General features: G+C 40.2%; 1 protein-coding gene across 1 annotated transcript in view; it reads right to left on the reverse strand.

The window, feature by feature from the left end:
* Positions 1-4521: 4521 nt before the first annotated feature.
* MAN2A1 (mannosidase alpha class 2A member 1) overlaps positions 4522-19513 on the reverse strand; it is a 162040-nt gene continuing 147048 nt past the window's right edge. Inside the window, exons 23-24 of the mRNA XM_081132705.1 lie at positions 8852-8935; positions 4522-5211 (exon numbers count right to left, since the gene is read on the reverse strand). Coding sequence (XP_080988831.1) covers positions 5148-5211; positions 8852-8935 — 148 coding nt within the window. The 3' untranslated portion in view covers positions 4522-5147. The remainder of the gene's footprint in view (positions 5212-8851; positions 8936-19513) is intronic.

The raw sequence follows: 19513 nt of genomic DNA on the forward strand, positions 1-19513 counted from the left end.
AGGCCTAGGGAGTGTTAAATGAAGCTGATTTGGATCAGTGGGGATCAGGGTTTAGGCCATTCTCCAGGACCTCTAAAATGGCTGGGAAACATGCCCATTTTTGGCCAGGAGGCCAGTGCTTATTGCTGTTCTATTTTTAAAAAAGAAATCTCTCTAACAATTTTTTAGATGCCTGATCTATTGAAAATTCTTTCAATTATTCAAATCAATTCAATAAGAATTTATTGAGCATCTATTCTGTGCCATGCACAGCAGGAGTATAAAAAGATCAGTAAGATACTGCTCCAGGTATTTGAGGAACTAGGAGGATGCAATAAGCCCACAAATAATGGGAAGAGGAGAGGCAAAGAATAGAGCTATAGAGGAGTACAGATAAAGAGCTACAGGAATTCAGACAAAGGAGGCATCACTTCTGGCTGGGAAAAATCAGAAAAGGCACCATGGATTAGGAGCTAGCATTTGATACAGACCTTCAGTAATTCATTCAGTCAGTCAATGAGTATTTGGAGAATATCTATCAGGTACCAGGTATGTGTTAAGAATTGAAGAATCCAGAGGGGACACAATTCCTGCCCTCAAGGAATCTGCATTCTAGTGATGAATTAGACAATGAGTGAATAATTAATTACAGCTTTTTATGAACACTAAGAATTGAATGAGCAGAATGACCTGATAGTATTAACCTTGGTAGGTGGTGGTGGTGGTGGGTAGGGCAACCTACTTTGGCAAAGTGGTGAGAGAAGGTCTTGCTAAGGAAGTGATCTTTAGTGGAGATCTGGGAAATGTTCAGTCATTTGAAAAGCAGGGTTGAAATATTCAACATACTGTAAGTGAAAGTTCCTAAAAAGAAAATGAATGTTGGAATATCAACAAAGACTCAAAAGATCGCTATGGCTAGAGAATGGGAGCAATGGGCAGGTCAATTTGAGAAGAGGCTAGAGAAGTAACTAGCGTTCTGGTCCTGCAAGGTATTTGGCCACGGGAAGGAGTCTGGATTTTCTCCTAATTGTACAGGACCTTTGAAGGGTTTTAAACCATGCAGTAACCTGAGGCCAATTTGCATTTTGAAAAAAGAAGTCAGGTCTGAGCACCATGTGGAGACTGGGCAGGAGCTGAGAGGTGAATTAGGAAGACTAACAACGGTCCATTGTAACAATGTGTTTTACACAAGGGTGAAGTTGGAAGATACAAAGGTAAATAAATTTGAGGGATATTTAGGAAGAAAAAACAAAAGAATTTGCTAGATTGAGGTGGAGTAGGGCATTTAAGTAGGAAAAAAACACATAAGAAAAGATTCAGAGGGTCTATGTGGGCCTCAGTGTGACTAGAATATCATAGCTTTTCTTGGCAACAGTTCTGAGGCATGGAATAGCATTATCCCCACTTCTTAATTCCAGCTTTGTTTCCCACCCTTCCCCAGACATTTTGGGGGCTGGGTCTTACTGCTATATTTGTCATTGATGTCACTCCCTAGTCATGCACAACAGCTTCATCCCTGGTCTTGATCCTACTTCAGCAGGCTCTAGCCATGCTGAGGGGCCAACTAACTTACTATTCCAGCTAATTCCACTGCTCTTTCCAGTCATCACTCTGATTTATTGCAACTGGTCACAGAACCTAATGACTACCTTAAGAGCAGTGCTGGGGATAAAATATGGCTTTTAAAAATATTGTGAACTGCCTGACAAGAGATGAGTAAGAAGGCTAGGTTAGGAGAGAGGAGAAGACAGTGATTATCTGACTTTTGCCCTGTTTGTGAGAAAGAACCAGTATTTCCTATTCATACTCCATAAAACATTTAACACAGTGTTTTGTACATAGTAGGTGCACAAAAAAGAAAGTGACCATTCTCCTTTAAAATTAGGGAAGCTAAAGAAGTTTATCTGGAAACAGAATGAGCTAATTGTGGGGAAACTCCGGTGCTCTGTGAAACTATGAAGTAGATGATGCCTAGTTCTCCAAGAATAAAATGAGGGAGGACTTTAAAGGAGAGGGTAAGGATGACCTCAGGAATAGGCTGCCATATATTTCAGGGATTGGAAGGAGAGGATGTGGGTAGATAAAACACAGGACCTTAAAAGGAATGTATTAGTCTCCAAAAAGACAGAATCAATGAGAGAGCATATGTAAAGATATTCATTACGAGGAATCGGCTTATGTTATTATGGAGGCTGACAGGTTCCAAGATCCACAGGGTGAGTCAACAATCTGGAAACTCAGGAGAGCCAATGGAATAGTTTTAGTTCATGTCTAAAGGCCTGAGAACAGAAAAAACAGTGATATAAATTCCAATCTGAAGGCTAGCAGGCTCAAGACCTAGGAAGAACTGATGTTTCAGTTTGAGTCCCAAGGCAGGAAAAAGCCAATGTACCAGTTCAAAGGCATACAGGTAAAGATAATTCTCTCTTACTTAGGGGCAGGTCAGCCTTTTGTTCTATTCAGACCTTCAACTGATTGGATGAGGCCCGCCCACATTAGGGAGAGCGATCTGCTTTGCCCAGTCTACCAATTTACGTTAATCTCGCCCAAAGTCACCCTCCCAGAAACGCCTAAAATAATGTTTGACCAAATATCTGGGCACCCCGTGACCATGTCAAGTTGACACATAAAATTAACCATTATACCTGTTCAACATCCATTTCTTACTATTTTAACTCCATGACTCAATTTCCCTTTAGGGAGCCACCCCTTGTCCACACTCAATCTATGTAGTTGGGCCAAGGCTGATCCCAACCCTGAATTTCCAGGAATGGGCAATGAGAGCATTCCAACCCCCTGGAAAGAATGATGATTCTGAGATAGACCAATGAGTCTCAGATACTAGAACTTTGGCTATAAACTATTAGGAAAGAGGAAAATAAAGTGAAAAGAGAAACTTTCTGATGGGGTTAATACGCTGGTAGGATATAGGGCAGGGACCACTATGTGGAAAGGACCTAACAGTGATGCCAATGTAGACATGTAGAATAATAGAGCTGAGAGATGAGCAGGAGAGAGAGAGAGATGGAATCCTGGTGACATGGTTTGATTTGAGCCCCTGACTCAACTCTACCTGAACATTTTAGTTGCATGAGTTACATGAGTTAATTGTTTAAGTTTCATTTTGTTCTTAAGGTGATTTAAGGTAAGTCCTCTTCTTTTGTAAGCAATGAGTCCTGACAGATGCTGTGAGCACATATATGCTCACAGAATAAGCCAAGGGAATGGGCCTCCCTTATCTAAGGAGCAGAGAGCAAGCAGCTGGCAGCTCAGCTCTCCAAATGGTCCTTTTGAACTAAGTTACAACATTGCTGAAGGCAGATGAGTGAGCTGGACTTACTTAGCTCCTGAGGCAGAAGCTAAATCTATCAACTACTAATGTCACACTATTAACTGGAAATGATTCCATCCCTGAAATTCCATCACTTTGACAATAAAAATCATCTGCTGTCATTTAATTTGAGCATATAAAGCATACTGTTAGGGCTGGGATTGGGAAGATGAGAATCGAGTTTAAAAATCCCCTTCCTATTGCTCTGAATTTGGGACCCTGGATGGCCCCAGGGGTAAATTAGAAGTCCAGGCTGGGGATCTCTTAACAATAGCAAGTTGGTGGAATAGGAAGCCCTGAACTCTCTTTCCCTCCATAGACACAATGATTTGATAGTAATACTTTCTGTGAAAAACAGACACTAGTTGAGAGTTTCCTACACCCTGGGCAAGTGCAAATCCAGCCACATCAAAACCAGTAGGAAAAATAGAGGACCCCTCTCTCCATAATCCTCCCCCCTGGTACAGTGCCATATGATCAGGAGGGAACTCCCAGCTCCGAGTTACTCCCTAAGGAACAAATGTGTGGGACACACATCTAGGGTTCCAACTTTTCTGAGTGCTACACATGGGACTGGCTTGTATCTTGTCTGCCTCCATGAGTTGACAGGGCCAGCATTTGTTAGCCCCTAGGACTTGTTACAATAGTGAGACAAAAGTGCCTTGGAAGCACAGGGAGGGAGGGACTCATTTGCCATTTGTAGTGATGTAATCAAGAATGTTTTCTACCACTTTAGGTCTCAGTATGACTCTTAAAAAAAAAAATTTCTATTGCTTAATATTGGAATCTTGTAATTGATCAGATTTTTCTTCTTTTCTTTGACCAGTAGAATGCTTAGAACCAATATATGATCTATTCTAATGTAATTCTAGTTCATTATGACAATCATTTCATACCCTAACTTGATCCTTGAATTTATCTTACTGTTTTAAATTTTCTCATTTTTCATTCCATTATGCTATGTTACCTTTGTCTAAAATATTCCAAAGTTTTGGTAATGAAGTATCTGTAAATAAATTATGTACAAAAGTATCTTAGAAAGTAACTTTTCACTTAAATAAGATATTTAAAAAGGATAATTCAAGTATAGACAGTTATTCTTTTATAGTAACCCTATAATTCTTATTTAAATAATCAAAGTAGTATGTACTGCTTCAAGAAATTACAGGTAGGTAAATAAGACAAAACAGATAGCCAAGAAAACAATTCTAGTATATATAATAATTTAATGTAAGATAAATGTAGTATCACAACTTAATGGGGAAAAGAATGACTATTCAATATATAGTGCTGGGCTAACTAGATCGCTATTGTGAAAAAAAAGTTTGCCTTAATCAAATGAGTGAAATGTTAAAAATTAACCTCAAACAAATGAGAAGAAAATATATTTCATATTTATCAGATCTTGATATTTTTAATGCCTTTTAAAAAATTAACTGATGTAAGACTCAAAACAGAAAAGGGCAGGCCTTGCCTGTGTGGCTCAGTTGGTTGGAGCACAGCTGATCAATGTTTCTCTCTAACATTGATGTTTCTCTCTCTCTTAAAAAAAGGGGGACAGTAGAATTCATAAAATAAAGATGAAAATTATATATAACATAATCTTAAACGACAATATACTGGGAGCTACTTGAAATGAAATACATTAGTTCAATACACCTTTAACATGTAAAGAAAAAAATAAGAACTAACATGGTTATAAAAGTAGGTCAAGGGCTATAACAAACAACTGAGAAAGAGAAAAGACACAAAGGGCTATTAAGTACAATCTATGAATACTCTTATCTTTGTAATTTCAGTTTTTAGGACTTTACCTAAGGAAACAGCCCTAGGTGAGTCAGAGATTCATGTTATCCAGATTTAGATGGAGCATCATATGAGTGGTAAAAACTGGAAATATCCTGCATGTCAAACAATAAAGGAAAAATCAAATAAACTTCAAAGACAATGGGAAAAACTAATAAAACTATTTCAAAAATAACTTTAAAAAACAATAATTTTCAAACTAATTTTAAAATGCTATAAAGTATGAGTCCAAGACTAAGTATGTAAAAAATATAATAAAATAATAGGTAGTAGGAATGTAATTTTTAAAGTGGCTTTCTTTTTTTTCTAAATCATCTACGAGTATGTTAACTTTACAGACAACCCCAAAACTTTTTAAATGGAGAGAAATTTTAAATAAAAATAAAATTCATTTCCTTTGTATACTTCATTGATCTTAAGAAATAGAAAGAGAGAAAAAAATACATCTAAGAGGAGTATATTTAAGCCTCCTATTTCCAAAGCAACTTCAGAAAAGCTGGGCCCTCAGACTTCTGTCTTTTATTCAGGAGCGCAGCCACAGACCGAGGCCTCACGCGCCTGCTGGTCTCCTGCGGCTGCCTGAGGCAGGAGGTGGGCAGCAACAGCCTCTTCTCTGCAGAGGCTCCATTCCAGGGCATTGAAGCCTTTTCCAGCCAGGCCAACCTCACAGAATGAGGGAGGGTTGGGGTTATATCTAAACACCAGACCAGATACTGAAGAGCTAGTTGAAGGTGGGCCTGGCTTACAGAGGCCCTGCACAGTCTGCACAGAGGAAAGTCTGAGTGCCCTCCAGGTTCACCCTCCCTGTATCCTAGTGGAGTAAACAGCAAAGCTACTCCACCTCAAGCCTCAGTTTCCTCTGCTATAAAATAGAGATAATAATCTCTACTTCACAGTGCTGTGAGCAGAGCGTCCATCCAGGCAGCACACACTGGTACAGCTGTATGGATGGTTAAAATATTGAAATTTCTCAGTAAGCTGGTAAATTATCATTGCCCAAGACCCTACAGTGTTCCCTGTGGCCCCCTACTCACAATTCTCCATGATCCTCCAGCTAAGACACAGTGGGGCCTCCAGGGCCCTGCTTCAGCACTATTCCAGGTTGCCATTTAAAGCATCCATGAAGGTGCCTTATTCTTTATTAAATGTTTCGAATATTACCCCTGGTTGTGGGAATTAAATATGAATGAGGTGATTCACATGGGTGAGATTATACACTGTAAAGATTTGGAGCTTTTTTAAAGAAGCATATGCTTGCAGTAACCTACCCAGGCCAATTGGGTATTTTTGCTGCTTGGCACCAAAGGCAAGGAAGACTTGAGGAGAGGGTAGAAGAGCAGTGAATGGTGTGACCCCAAAGCAACTCTCCTGACCTTTAAGCATGGCCTATCCCAAGTGCGAGGTGTGGGCAAGCTCATTAAGCCTCATTGTGTAATCACCAGAAGTGACCTTCCTTAGCCTCATTACTTGCATTTGAAGAGCAGGACTTTTCTTTCTTTCTTTTTTTTTTTTTTAACAATAAAAATAGTTTTTCTGAAGAGGAAGTACATGGCCTGAGATTTTAGTAGGTTATCTGAGAGTTTTTGACACTAGTAAAGTTTAAGAATCTAACTTCTGGACTATATTGCTTTAGGGCTGGGCTGCCAACTCTTCAAAAAGCAGAGGCCCTAAGGAAAAAGAAAGCCTTAATTTAGGATTCTGGACTTTTCTTGAGGGCATTTTGTCCATTCCTTAGAAAAGAAAGGCCTAGGACAGTCCACTCAGCCATATTTCATAGGAATGATCACTAATTCTGGTAGACACACCTCATAAGGACAATCACCACTCTTAACCCTTCTCCAAAACTTTTCTTTTGACTTTTTATAAAATCATATTAGGAAACCTCTAGATGCTGATCATCTAATGCAAATTTATTAAGAAAAAAATCACCTAAATTTTCTAGAAATATGCACAATGATACTAATGTGAATATAACTTACATAAGAATTACTTCTTTCTTGTTCTTGATTAATGTGCCACAGAAAATAAGATGTGATATTAAACTGGGGCAGCTTCCAGGGGCATTGTGGTTGGAGTGAGAATTATACTAACCTGAGAGCATTTAAATAGGATAAAATTCAATGACTTTTTTTTCACGTGTTAGATTTCCTATTAAAAAATATAACTGTCTTAACACTGTATGTTCTCTTCATGCTCAGTCCTTATAAAGTCTTAGGGAAAAGAGAACGATCCAAATTCTTGTGCCCAGGTCCTTTTTTTTTTTTGCACTTAATTTGAACACCTGTTTTACCGATTTGGAAACCTGATACTCAAAAGGCTCCAGTGCCCCTGAAGATAATCTCATGAACTATTATTGTTTTTGTTTTTCTCCAGGATCAGAAAACCTTCTAAACCTCATAACCAGACTTTGGACGAGGGTTTCTTGCTCTTTTCACAGGTGTTCTTATTTGTGACAAAGGACAAATTAAGTCTCCAAAAAGACTCATCTGCTAGCTTTTTCTGATGACTTCTATTTCAAGGTCTTCTCTCTCTAATTAGCTTCCCCAAATGGACTGTTTAATGCATAAGTAATCTTGAACTTGCTCTTTTCTCTGACTGAAGAGAAAATTGCACTTCATTTTGTTGAGCTATGGTGCTTATGTTGCACATTTATCAACGAGCGATATTTTAGAATTCTAGATGGCAGCTGTTCAGAGTTTCCTCATTGGCAATATTAGACTGGGAATTACTAATGGTGAACATATAAACTCTCTTTAATATGCAATCTAATCAAACTTGTTCTAAATATTTAGCTCCTTAAATTCAAATTATTTTCCAAAGTATATTAGTCTAATGTGAACAAGAAACATTCTTTTTAGGATCTAGAGGAAAGTTGAAGACGTTCATAACAGGTATCACATAGCCAAATAAAGCACTGATAACAACAGAATGCAGTATGTTCATTTACTATCTTCCTAGTTCTGCACCTACATCATTTTAATCTATTTATTATTCTCTTTTATTTTCTATTATTTTCTTTTTAACAGAAAATAAAATACTTCAAAAAATTTTAGTATAAAAAAAGTGGTGGTGCTTGCTTTGTGTTGTTTTATCAAAGTCATTTTTTAAAGTCTGTTTTTGTTTGTTCTTCTATTGCAAGCGAAGAGGAATAATAAAATATGTACCTATGGGTTGAAACACAATTGGTAAATAGTGTTCACAACATGATTCCATTCAGTGTTTCATACCACATTGATGTGGGCAACAAACACTATCTCTTCTGTCCCTACAAGCCGGTCGAGTTCCCTTGAAGAAGGACTGGATCAGTACTGAGGGGACTAAGGGCCCCGCATATTGGAAAATCTTCCCCAACTTCCCTTTCAAAGGACTACGGCACTTACCTTTCTATGGGAGCCTTGAATTGAATAGACAGGAGGAACAAAAGTTATAAGTCTTCTGGTTTGGGGAGGAAATAACAACTTGGGAAGAGTTACAGAATCAAAGAGTGGGAGATCGTCTAAAACAGGGGCTGTGGGGCTGGCTGAAGGAGCAGGCGCTAACAAGAGGAAGAGAAGAGAAAGTTCCAGACATAAGGAAACAGAGGGAGATGAGCGCTCAGAGGTTATGCACACACCGCCTCCCCCCCCCGGGGCACAGATCTGTCTCCCCCGAGGGAAACAGGAAGGTGGACTGGGGCTTGGTCTTAGTTCAGGGAAAACTGCTCCCAGATTCCAAAATGATGCACGAGACGCCTACCTCTGTAAGGCTGGTAATGGATGGTGTCTAGATCTAGTGCTGCTTTTTTCAAAAGTAGGGTCTGAAGTGGTTGAATGAAAATATCTGGAAAATAGCAATTAGAGAAAAGATTTACTTTAGAGAGATACCTCACCATGCTAATGCTCATTCTTTCCTCTACTTCATACCCTCCCAACCCCAAAAAGTTCTCCATGTGGTTAAGAATGCTGGTGCAGAGGGTTCAAAATTACACACTGAGTAAAAATAAGCTTCCTTTACTCTCTATCTACTTGCTACCTAAAGATGCCTCAGTCTGGATATTTCAAAATTTGATCTCCAAGTATTGTTCTACCCGTTTCTCCACCTCATCCCGCTCAAGTTGGCATCTGGACATAAAAGTATACCTGTGTGGGACACATACAGTCAATGAAATGTCCTTAGGGTCATGCATTATCCTCTGGATCCTTCCTGGTCTCTTAAGTTGTAGCGTGTTTGGTCTGGTGCCCAGGTAACAGTGGTCGCCTCCACTGAAGTATGCTTTTCCCCACCTGGTTCCTTGAAGTGCCACACTGGCACCCTCCACTGGAGTCATGGCTCTAGTGTAAGGGCACACGTGTGACATCTTCTTTCTAACCCTAGGCCTCTCTGGGCCACTGCTTGTTTCATTTCCCATCCCTGCCAGGGATGCAGCATATGGTAGGATATGAAGAAATATAGTGATGTCTAAAGCTCAGACCTCTAGACACCTCCCTCAGCCATTTCCAAAGTCCTGTCTGGCATCATGCTAGATGTAGCATCAGGCCAATAGTGGGGAGGCTCTGACATATATATTAGGATAAGCCCACTGATCTGGAGTGTGTTTCTACCACATACTCCAACAAAGTACAACCACAAGGATGCCAGACAGCTGGCATGTTTGTGACTGATGACTTATATTTCTTCTCCTTTCTCCTCCCAGCCACCTCCTCTCATAAATGGTTTTCCCTGTTCCTCTCAGGTGGAAATGTCCCTTACAGCATATATCAGTCATCTCTGGCTTATAATAAAACCCAGTGATCCAGATTCCCTAGGCTTAGCATTTGAATTGTAAAAACAAATTTGGCAAATTTAAATAGTCTGTTTGCCCCCTCTCAGCAAAGCCTAGATTTCAATACTATGGTCTCACTATTAATTGTTTAAAATATGGTTTTCCACTGATGGCCAGGAAATGACTTCTCTGTTTCAACCTTCTGAAGGTTGAAGGGCTGAAGTCCATTGATTTAATAAGTGCAGAGCCACACAGCAACACGATTTCTGGGAATAAAAAATTGTCAGTTTAATGTTTGCAAAAATATTATTCCTGTAAAACAGTAATCTAGATAGGTCTGCCTTTGGGAAACCAGAAGCTAAGAAAATAATTTATGCAAGTGCAACCATTACATGGAGGGCCATAGACAGTAAACTGCTTAAGACCAAATACTGTTGAGTTTTTCTGTTGTTGGGTCTCTTGCAGATGCTGGAATCACAGAAACATAGGGAGTTCAGGACTCCACAGATCATTATGGAAAAATCTGGTACAATGAAAAATGACTTTTTCTAGGAAACCAACATTAGTAGTATCCATTCTTGTAGAACCTGGCCCCCATCTAGCATACCAGCCTCATTTCCCACTACTTACCTGTGTCAACCTTCTCTTCCAACAAAGTCAGCCAACACATGGCTCTTCAGACCCAGTGAGTGCATTCCCTGTATCAGCCTTTGCTCTCACGGTCCCCTCAATGGGAAGGGGTTGAGGTTAGGGCTTTAAAGAGACTCAGCAAATCCATTAGGATTAAGTGAGTCTCAAAATCTTGCCTCTTGCTTATGTAATCGTGTTGTTACAAGAATGAAAGTACCATATTTAGTTAGGTTCCTTTTACAAAGATGAAGGAAGAGAAGGTGGGGGGAAGGAGTGGGGGCAGAGGAGGAAGAGGAGGAAGGGGAGGAGGGGGAAGAAGGGGAGGAGGGGGGGCCACAGTGTTATCCTACTTTGAGGGGAAAAAGAGATTATGTCCCATTTCCACGTCCTATAATTTGTGTATTCTTTCCTTTTCAAAGGACTTCGGAGTGGGAGTCATAAAGCTAAGTCTGGCCCTGAGAAGAGGGGAAAAAATGGGGGAATAAACACTGAGCAGGAAGCAGGGAGACCATGGTTGTTACCATAGTGATGAACATCCAGTCTGGATGGTGCTGTTGCCAGCTTGTGCTAGTGAGTGGGGGAAAACCACCTTCCTTCTGGACTAGTGCAGCTGAGGACAGAAAAATCTGAGATGACCAAATCTACTTGAGAGCTTAAAGGGTATCTCTGTAGACATAGCCAGTGTTTATTAAGCACTTACTAAGTGACTGGCAATATGCTGTGTGTATTACAAGAGGATTTAAAGTATGGAAACCCTGAAAGTTAGGGACTGATGTCCCATTTTAAATATGAAGCAAGTGAGGTTTCAAGAGGGTAAGTAATTTGTTGTTTAATGACCTAGCTAGTAAAAGGACAGGGCCAAGATTTAAGTCCAGATCTTTAACTTATTTCAACCTAATTTATTTTCCATGTATACCTACTTTCACCAAGCCACGACTATGCCTATCAAAGCACATGGCAGGTAAATCACATCCCTTTGAGTAATGCAAACATGGGAAATCCACAGTAGCTATCGCAAGCTTTGATATTTTATGGTTTTGCCTGTGTTGCAGTTTTCTAGAAAAATAATTGATGTTAAAGCTTTTTTCCCTTCATTTATAAACTGAATTGGTTTTCTGATAACAGTTTAATTAATTAAGAAATGATCCTAAATGACAGCTTCAAATGTATTTTGCATTAATGTGACAGTACCAACAATTTACTAACTGTAAACATTGTCTTGCAGGTAGGCAAAGGCCATGGAATTCTCTCATACAGTTGTTTTCTTCCAAAATAGAAATACCTTTGAAGTTTTCACAATAATCATATATTACCAGTGAACACAATAAACAATATCAAAAAATTAAAGGCCTCTATAACTATATTCCTATTCCCATCCCTACTGTAAAATTATTATTTTGGTATTTGTCGTTTTCGAACATTTATGCAGAGTGCAATGGTTAGGAGCATGGATCCACATTCCAGCTTTGCCATTTATTAACTGTGTGACTAAGGAAATTAACCTCTTAGCCTTCAATTTCTTATCTATAAAACAAGAACAATAATATTATCTACCTCATGTGAATGTTATATGGCATAAATAAGTGCTTAGCACTGTACTTGGCACACTGCAGCACTTTACAAACAGTTGCATACACATAAATGTTTTTCTCTTTACATATTGTTTATATAAATGGATCACGGAGAGCTATACACAGAGAGCTATGATTTTCACTTAACAAGATGTCTTAAGACATATTCCCATGTTTACATGTAAATCTACCCTACCAATTGCTGTATAATACTCTATAATATGCTATATCCTCACATGGCCTTTCTATAGTATGTGCCTTTGGAGAGAGAGCCAGCTCTCTGGTGCCTCTTTTTATTGGGAGGCTAATCCCAACATGGGGGCTCATGACCTCACCTAACACTAATTACCTCTAACACTAAGGCCCTATCTCCAAATACCATCCCATTGGGGATTAAAGGCTTCAACATAGGAAGGGAGGGGGGAGGACACAAGCATTCAGTCCATATCACACTAAACAGAAGTGCATTTTTGAACTGTAAATGTTGATATGTATCGTCAGATTTTCTATAATTACGCTGCTACCAAAGTATGTGAGCGAGCCCAACTCCCTAAATCTCATCATTAGCAGTTCTTACTATAACACATTTTATTGTTTGATAATCTGATAGTAAAACATTATATCTAATTTTAATTTGCGTACCTTTGATTATTCATGGTGATAAACATCTTTTCATATGTTTATTGGTGAACTATAGTTCATCATTTGGGAATTTGCAGTACATGTTCTTTGTCAATTTTTCTATGGTAATATTTTTCTCATTGATTTCCATGAGTTCTCTATACATTAGAGACATTAATTAACTCTCCTCTGTCAATAATTATTCACCTCATGCATTCCCATGGCATCCAGACTTGACCTTTAGAACTCATTGTGGGCTCCTCACTCACTAGATCACAAGTTCCAGGAGGTCAGGCCTGCACTTGTCTTACTCAGTATTTTGTCCCCAGCACTGACTTCGGTTTTGGGCCATAGTCGGTACTCCAAAACTGCTGAATACACTAATGAAAAACACAGAGTACAAATATTTATGACTGTATATTGTTTTGATTTCCTTTCACTCTATTTAGGGCATCTTTGGTCACGCCATTTAAAATTTTTATAATCAAATTTGCCTATTTATTTTTATAGCTCTCAAGTTCATACTATACATAGGAAAGCCTTCTTCATTCCCAAATGATTAGAATATTCTCTTGTATTTTTCTATTATTTTTATAGCCTTATTTTTTCAATTAAATCTTTAATCTCCAAATTATTTTTGTATGTGTACATAAGAGGTAGATAAACAATTTCATTTTCATCCAAATGAAGAGCATGCTGTTCACTAAACGGTCTACCACTTTTCCACCAATGTGAAATGCAATCTTTATCTAGATGAGAAACTTTCTGTGGTAAATGGTGGCAAATCACTGAAAACATCTTCCTGTTTTTATTCCAAGTTGTACTCTAAACTGCCAATGTACAACTAATCCCACAAAATGAATCAAATACTGAAGGGGTTCTTGCCTACTTTTGTGCTTCTCTCATTTTCGCAAGGTGCCCAGTCACAGAGCAACATGACTGCGTGGCCCTTGGTTTCTGACGAAATCCCAGGAGGGTCGTGGAAAGCCCCGGCCTGCCTCTCCAGAAGGGCGGTGGGATGGATGGGTAAAGGTGTTTTGAGTACTTTGGTTAGTATCCTGAGGCTGCTGTAACAAATTACCATAAACTGGGTGGCTTAAAACAACAGTAATTTATTTTCTCACAGTTCTGGAGGCTAGGTGTCAGCACAGGTAACTCCCTCTGGAGGATTTAGAGGAGAATCCTTCCAGATTGTTCCAGCTTCTGGTAGCCATCTGCATTCTTTGACCTGGGGCTGCTCCATTCTAGTCTCTGCATCCTTGGTCACATTGCCTCCTCCATGATATGTGTTTTCTATTCTGTCTCATAAGGATGTTTGTCATTAGATTCAGGGCCTATCCAGATAATCAACAATGATCTTGTGTCAAGGTCTTTAACTGCATCTTCAAAGGCCCTTTTCCCACATAAGGTAACATTAGCAAGTTCCAGGGATTAGGATATGGGACCTCCACCATTGGACCCTCTACAAATGCATTGTTTCACAGAGGGTCAGGCTCAGTATGTGCAGTGCTTCATCAACTTGAGATCCAACAGGCTGATATTAGCCAAATGGAAGTTCATTCTTCAATAATGGGCCTGAAGTTCTGAGATTTTGCTGTTCCTAAAATATATATACATCTAGTTTATATATATATAGTTTGCCTGCAGTTGAATGCAAAAAAGACATACATTTAGTTATCTTGTTCCTGCTCCCACTTCAAATCTTCATACTCTAAATAGAAAAGAATCAAGACAGGATCACCAAACTAACACGTTTCCTGCTTTAAGTCACTGTGACACATCATGGACCAAGATAAAGGTCCTATCACCAGCCTTCTTATCAAATCATCCTTGCAGAAGGCAAACCTCAGATACGGTATTTTTCCTAAGCAGTTTTTTCCCTTAATCTTTCAGGGCAAAGCTACACCAAGACTGAGTTTTAACCACAGATGGCCAAAGACTGAGATTTCTTGAGATGCACCCCCCCAAACCCACCCCACTGATCTGAAGCCCATGGTGTGTAGGAACTGTCTGTGTTGATTCACAGGTTGCAACTCACTGGTTTTCACATCACCCTTTTAAGATTTTTCATCTTACTCTTTAATTTCAGGCTTCAGTCTCCCTAGAGAAAACTTAAGGCTTGGGCTGTTTTATTGGAGGCGGCAAGAATGGCACCAGGTGTAAGACTGGTGGGGTCAGACCGGTCCTTGGTCCAGCAACTTTGGTACTTGAGTTTTGACTAGAAAAGAATTTAGAGCCAAGATTCAAACTATAAGAGAAAGTTTATGTAGAAAGTCACAGAGGTAGAATAAGTGAGCTGTAGAAGAAACGGGCTCAGGAAACAAGTTACAGAGGCAAAAGAAGGGTCCTTGGAGCTTAGGAGAGAGGAAGGTAAAGGTAATGCACCTGGGAGGAAGGGGGGGAGTGGAAAGGCTCCAGCTTGCTCCCCCCAGGAGGGATCGCTCTGGGTCCTCCCTTCTCAGGGCTTTTTAGGGTGGGGATTTTAGGGATGTACCAGGGGAGGATCTCAACAGACTATTCATCAGCTTTTCAGGTGTGTCTTTTCAGGGTCGTGGCCTCCACCTTGGTCAGCACCAGGGCAGGGGGTCATTAGTCAATGTAGCTGGTCCTGAGGTCATCCATGGCATCACTTGCCTGGTTTTACTGTTTTGCTAGTCCTGGAGCTGAAACACAACTGAGGCCTCAATGTATTTGATGCAGGTCAGAACCTCATTTTCCTGGGGACTTAATGCTTAAGGGCTATTCTCTGGCCCCCTTGTTTGTTCCCCCTCTAAGGGGGTCTGACCCGCATGACTAGTAATATACCAGGGGAGGAAAGGTCAGGGGACAGTCAGAACCGCATGACCAGTGATATGAAAGGTCAGGGAGGAAAGGTTACCCTGGGGACAAAGTCCTTGTTTTGCCTGTTGCTAGGCACCCGAGGCTTTCCTCCCTGGTGACCTTTTGTACCTGGCCCATGTCTGTCTAACTGCCTACCACAGTTTCAGATGAAGGAAACACTAGCATTCACAAAAACAAGCAAACAAAACAAAACCAAAATAACTTTTTACATTAAACAGATAATTCTATTCCTATCTTCAAACATCTATCTACTCAAAAGTTCAATAACCAAAGCCTGGAGAAACAGGTCTTCAAAAGGTTTTTGGGCAAGACCTATGAGTGTTGCCATGGAGAACCTGTACAAATGCATTTCATTTGATATGCTAAAATAGCTTTTTGCAAACCAGAAAAAGTGTTTAGGAAACCTTCTAATTTGGAATTAGAAGGTAGAGTGGCTTTAATTAGTAGATCAGAAAAAAAGATTTCTTAGGAGGTGGAGTGACTTTTCCATGGATTTTTTTAGAGTTGAGGCTAGAATCCCAACTGCCAGGCTCAAAGTCCAGTGCTCTTTTCACTACTGCTGCCACCTTTTCCATTCTTTTATAATTAAACTAGTTCCCAAAGTGACAATTCTAGGGATTCCACATCCAGTGGACTCTATAGTCAGGTAGACAAGAGGTGGATTTTTTGTTTTGTTTTTCTCTCTCTAAACGACCATTAGTAAATATTTCCAGCTTTGTGGGCCATACGGTCTCTGTCGCAACTACTCAGTTCTATCTTTGTAGCCATACAACCACCATAGAAAATATGTAAACCAATGGTATCACTGTGCTCCAATAAAATTTTGTTTACAAAACAGTGGGCTAGCTTTGGCTGTGGACTGTAGACCTCAAAATCCCACATAGTCCAAGGTTGAAGTTCAATTTCATTAGCCTTCACTTTCCTGTTCTGTAAAACAGGTATATAATAATAGTTCGGTTGTTATAGGGTGGCTGTGAGGATTAAATGACCTAAGTATGGCAGGTGTTTACAGTGCCTGGCACATAACACTCAATAAATGTTGTCTATTATTATCATCATCATCATGAGTTTATTTCTGGCCATACTTTCTGAATAAGAAAGAGAAACAAAGGAATCAACACTTAGTGATCCTTTCTTTTTCCCTTGCCCCCAGACAAGTCAAGATCTGCCCACTGTCACGAGTCCCCGCTGCTTTACAGACATTATCAGGTAGCTGACTGTCACAATCACACAGATGGCAACATCAAACTCTGAGCTCCCAGGGCTCTCCATGCCCGAGACAGTCTGCCTTCTATTTGGAACCCTGGCAAGTTCAGAACTCCTACAGCCTCCTGGCTCTGCGACATCAGGTGCTCCAATAGGTAGTTTTCTTTTAAAATATTGAACAGCTTTCATTTCATTGTTTATTTGTAGAGATTTTAATGAAGCCAGGTGCATAGTTTCAAAGACCAGTCATTTTTGTTGCTGCTACCCTGTGCCTTGCGCTCCTTTCTAATTTGAAATGTTGTACTCCAGAGATCTTCACTTTCTCTGCACGTGCTAAAACTACAAGAACTCGGGCTACAACTCTGTTGAAACCTCACTCATCTCTTGTCATGCAAACAGGGTGACATTCCAGGTCAGGTGGGCTAGTCTTTCAACTTATGTAATTTTTACTGAATTATAAAACCTCATCATTATTACACTGCAATGACACAGGCCTAAGAGACTGCATTAGGACAAGGTTTACTGTACTTTAAAATAATAGACTTTTTAATGCTAAAATTATTTTAATAATATATCTCATTAATTTTTAACCTCGTATCTGGGTGCCATATATTCCTGAATTTATGGTTGACAAATTAAACCCCAGAGACTGTCCAGAAGTAGACTGGCTGGACTAATGGAAGGAGCTAGTTACTTCAATACCCTGTAAAATTGTTCTGTCCAAGCTTAGATTAGATGCTATTTCACTCATAAAATCACTACAGAGCTCTGAAGTCAACAGGCTCATACATAAAAATTTACATTTCTTAATTGCCTTAACAAAGTATCACATGGCTGTCATTAAAAAACCCCACAAATTCAGATACATGTGTCTTTTTCTTCATTATTATGTGTAGGTATATTAAAGTTTCCTGAAAACTACACACGCTTGTATCATTTCACATTCTTACAATGTGTTTACAAATCAATATTCATGTGCACACGACTTCGTTTTCGTCTGCAGAGTCCAAAGTCTAGACACAGATTACGGGGAGTACTTCCAGTGTAACTTCCAATGATTTCCCTTCACAAACTTTCACCAGACACGAGCTTGCTTGTTGTTGAGCTGTTGGTGTGACGCAACCGTCCTGTCCCACAGCTGGTCGGTGACCTATCCTTCCAGGCTTGGCTCAGATCCTCTCGCTTGCTTGCCTCCCGCCTCACCAGTCCAGCAAGGTCTCCTTCCTGTGTGCTCCCAGCATCTCCCATTTGTGCCACCAATGCTAAGGTGACCCTCTTGCTCTCTGATATTATGGCACCTTAACTCCATGCTGAACTTCTCTCCCTTACTAGACAGACGGGTAGGGTTATTAAAACCCTCCTCCCCAGAGCCGAGCACAAGCACTCTGCCCAAATGACAACTTCAGTTAATGTTTATTGAAAGCTCAATGCAGAATCTAAAACCGATTGCCCTCAGGCTCTATTAAAGGGAGCCCTATAAATTCACTGAGGATGAATTTCTAGATTTTACCTAAGAAAATAGATTTTTTAACTCCAAAGTAATCTTGTTAACTGCACTTAAAACATCCATTTAGGGAGACAAAATGAACGTGTGAGTCAAATCATTTTTCTTGAACACTCACTTCCCATACAGCCAGGCTGAAATTATTTCAATCCTGCACGAGCCAAGGAAATTCATCCCCAAGACAGGCAAGGACTCTGATCTGTTGCTCCAGGGAGAGTTTTGGACCAAAACAAAGGCCTCCCCCCAACTTCAGATCATGCTTTGAAAGCCAACCAGTGAGGGCTTCATTTGGTTTAGTGCAAGAATTGCACACATCCAGTCCCTAGAGACACATCTTGCTTGCTAGCATTGCCATTCAGATCTGGGACCAGAAAATGAGCCCCAAGGCTAAGCTTGTGAATAAAAAAATTGGAAAGCTATGTAGAGCATGGGAGCCAAGAACACGAGGCTCTGTGTAAAGCCCTTAAAATATGGCCTTTAAATAGCACTGTTCCAATTTCCCTCCTTCTCCTGTTTAGAGATTTAGAAAATCACTTAGAGTCCTTCAGTGATATAAATCTACTTGGGAAAATCTTAAAATATTTACGGAGCCTGCTGACATAAAGCAGCTAGCGCCTAGGACTCATTGCTCCCATCCCAGCCCCTTGGTTTTCTTCCCCTCAGCCTCCAGATTTAGCTCGACACTGGGGAGCTTCACCTTGCTACTAGGCGAGCCCCAGTTCCCCATTTGAATTGAAACTCTCCGAGTGTATATGCCAAAGGAACGCCGCGAACGTAAGGCATTTACCATCTCAAGGCTCGTATGTACATCCTTGATTCACTGTATTTTTAAGAACCCTTCTCGCCTATTTGAAAAAAAATCTTTCCACTATTTAATTAAGTGCAGTGTTATTGAACATTTTGAGCAAAATATGCAAGGTGGTGGGAGCAGGAGGGACAGTTAGAGGCTGTGTTCTGAGAAACTGGCTTCACAGCCAAGCTTTGGGAGGCTGTCCACAAGCTCCCCTTCAGCCAAGTGTCTGCACGAGAGCGTGGTGCTTTCAGCTCTTTGTAACATAACTCAACTCAAAATGGCTTAACTAGTAAAGTGGCTATTTTATATAACCAAGCGAGAGGTGGTTCACTCAGCAGAGCATCTTCAGGGGCCCAGGTTCTGCTTTTGCTTGGTCATCCTGTTGACTTTTGTCCTTGGCTTGTCTCCCTGCAGGGCTGCGAAACGGCTGCAGCCGCTCCAGGCTCCACTCTTACAACACTGCCTTTGGACACTGTCAAATGGGGGTGAC

The sequence above is a fragment of the Miniopterus schreibersii genome (genome assembly GCF_964146895.1).
Source record: "Miniopterus schreibersii genome assembly, chromosome: 3".
Classification (NCBI taxonomy): Eukaryota; Metazoa; Chordata; class Mammalia; order Chiroptera; family Miniopteridae; genus Miniopterus; species Miniopterus schreibersii.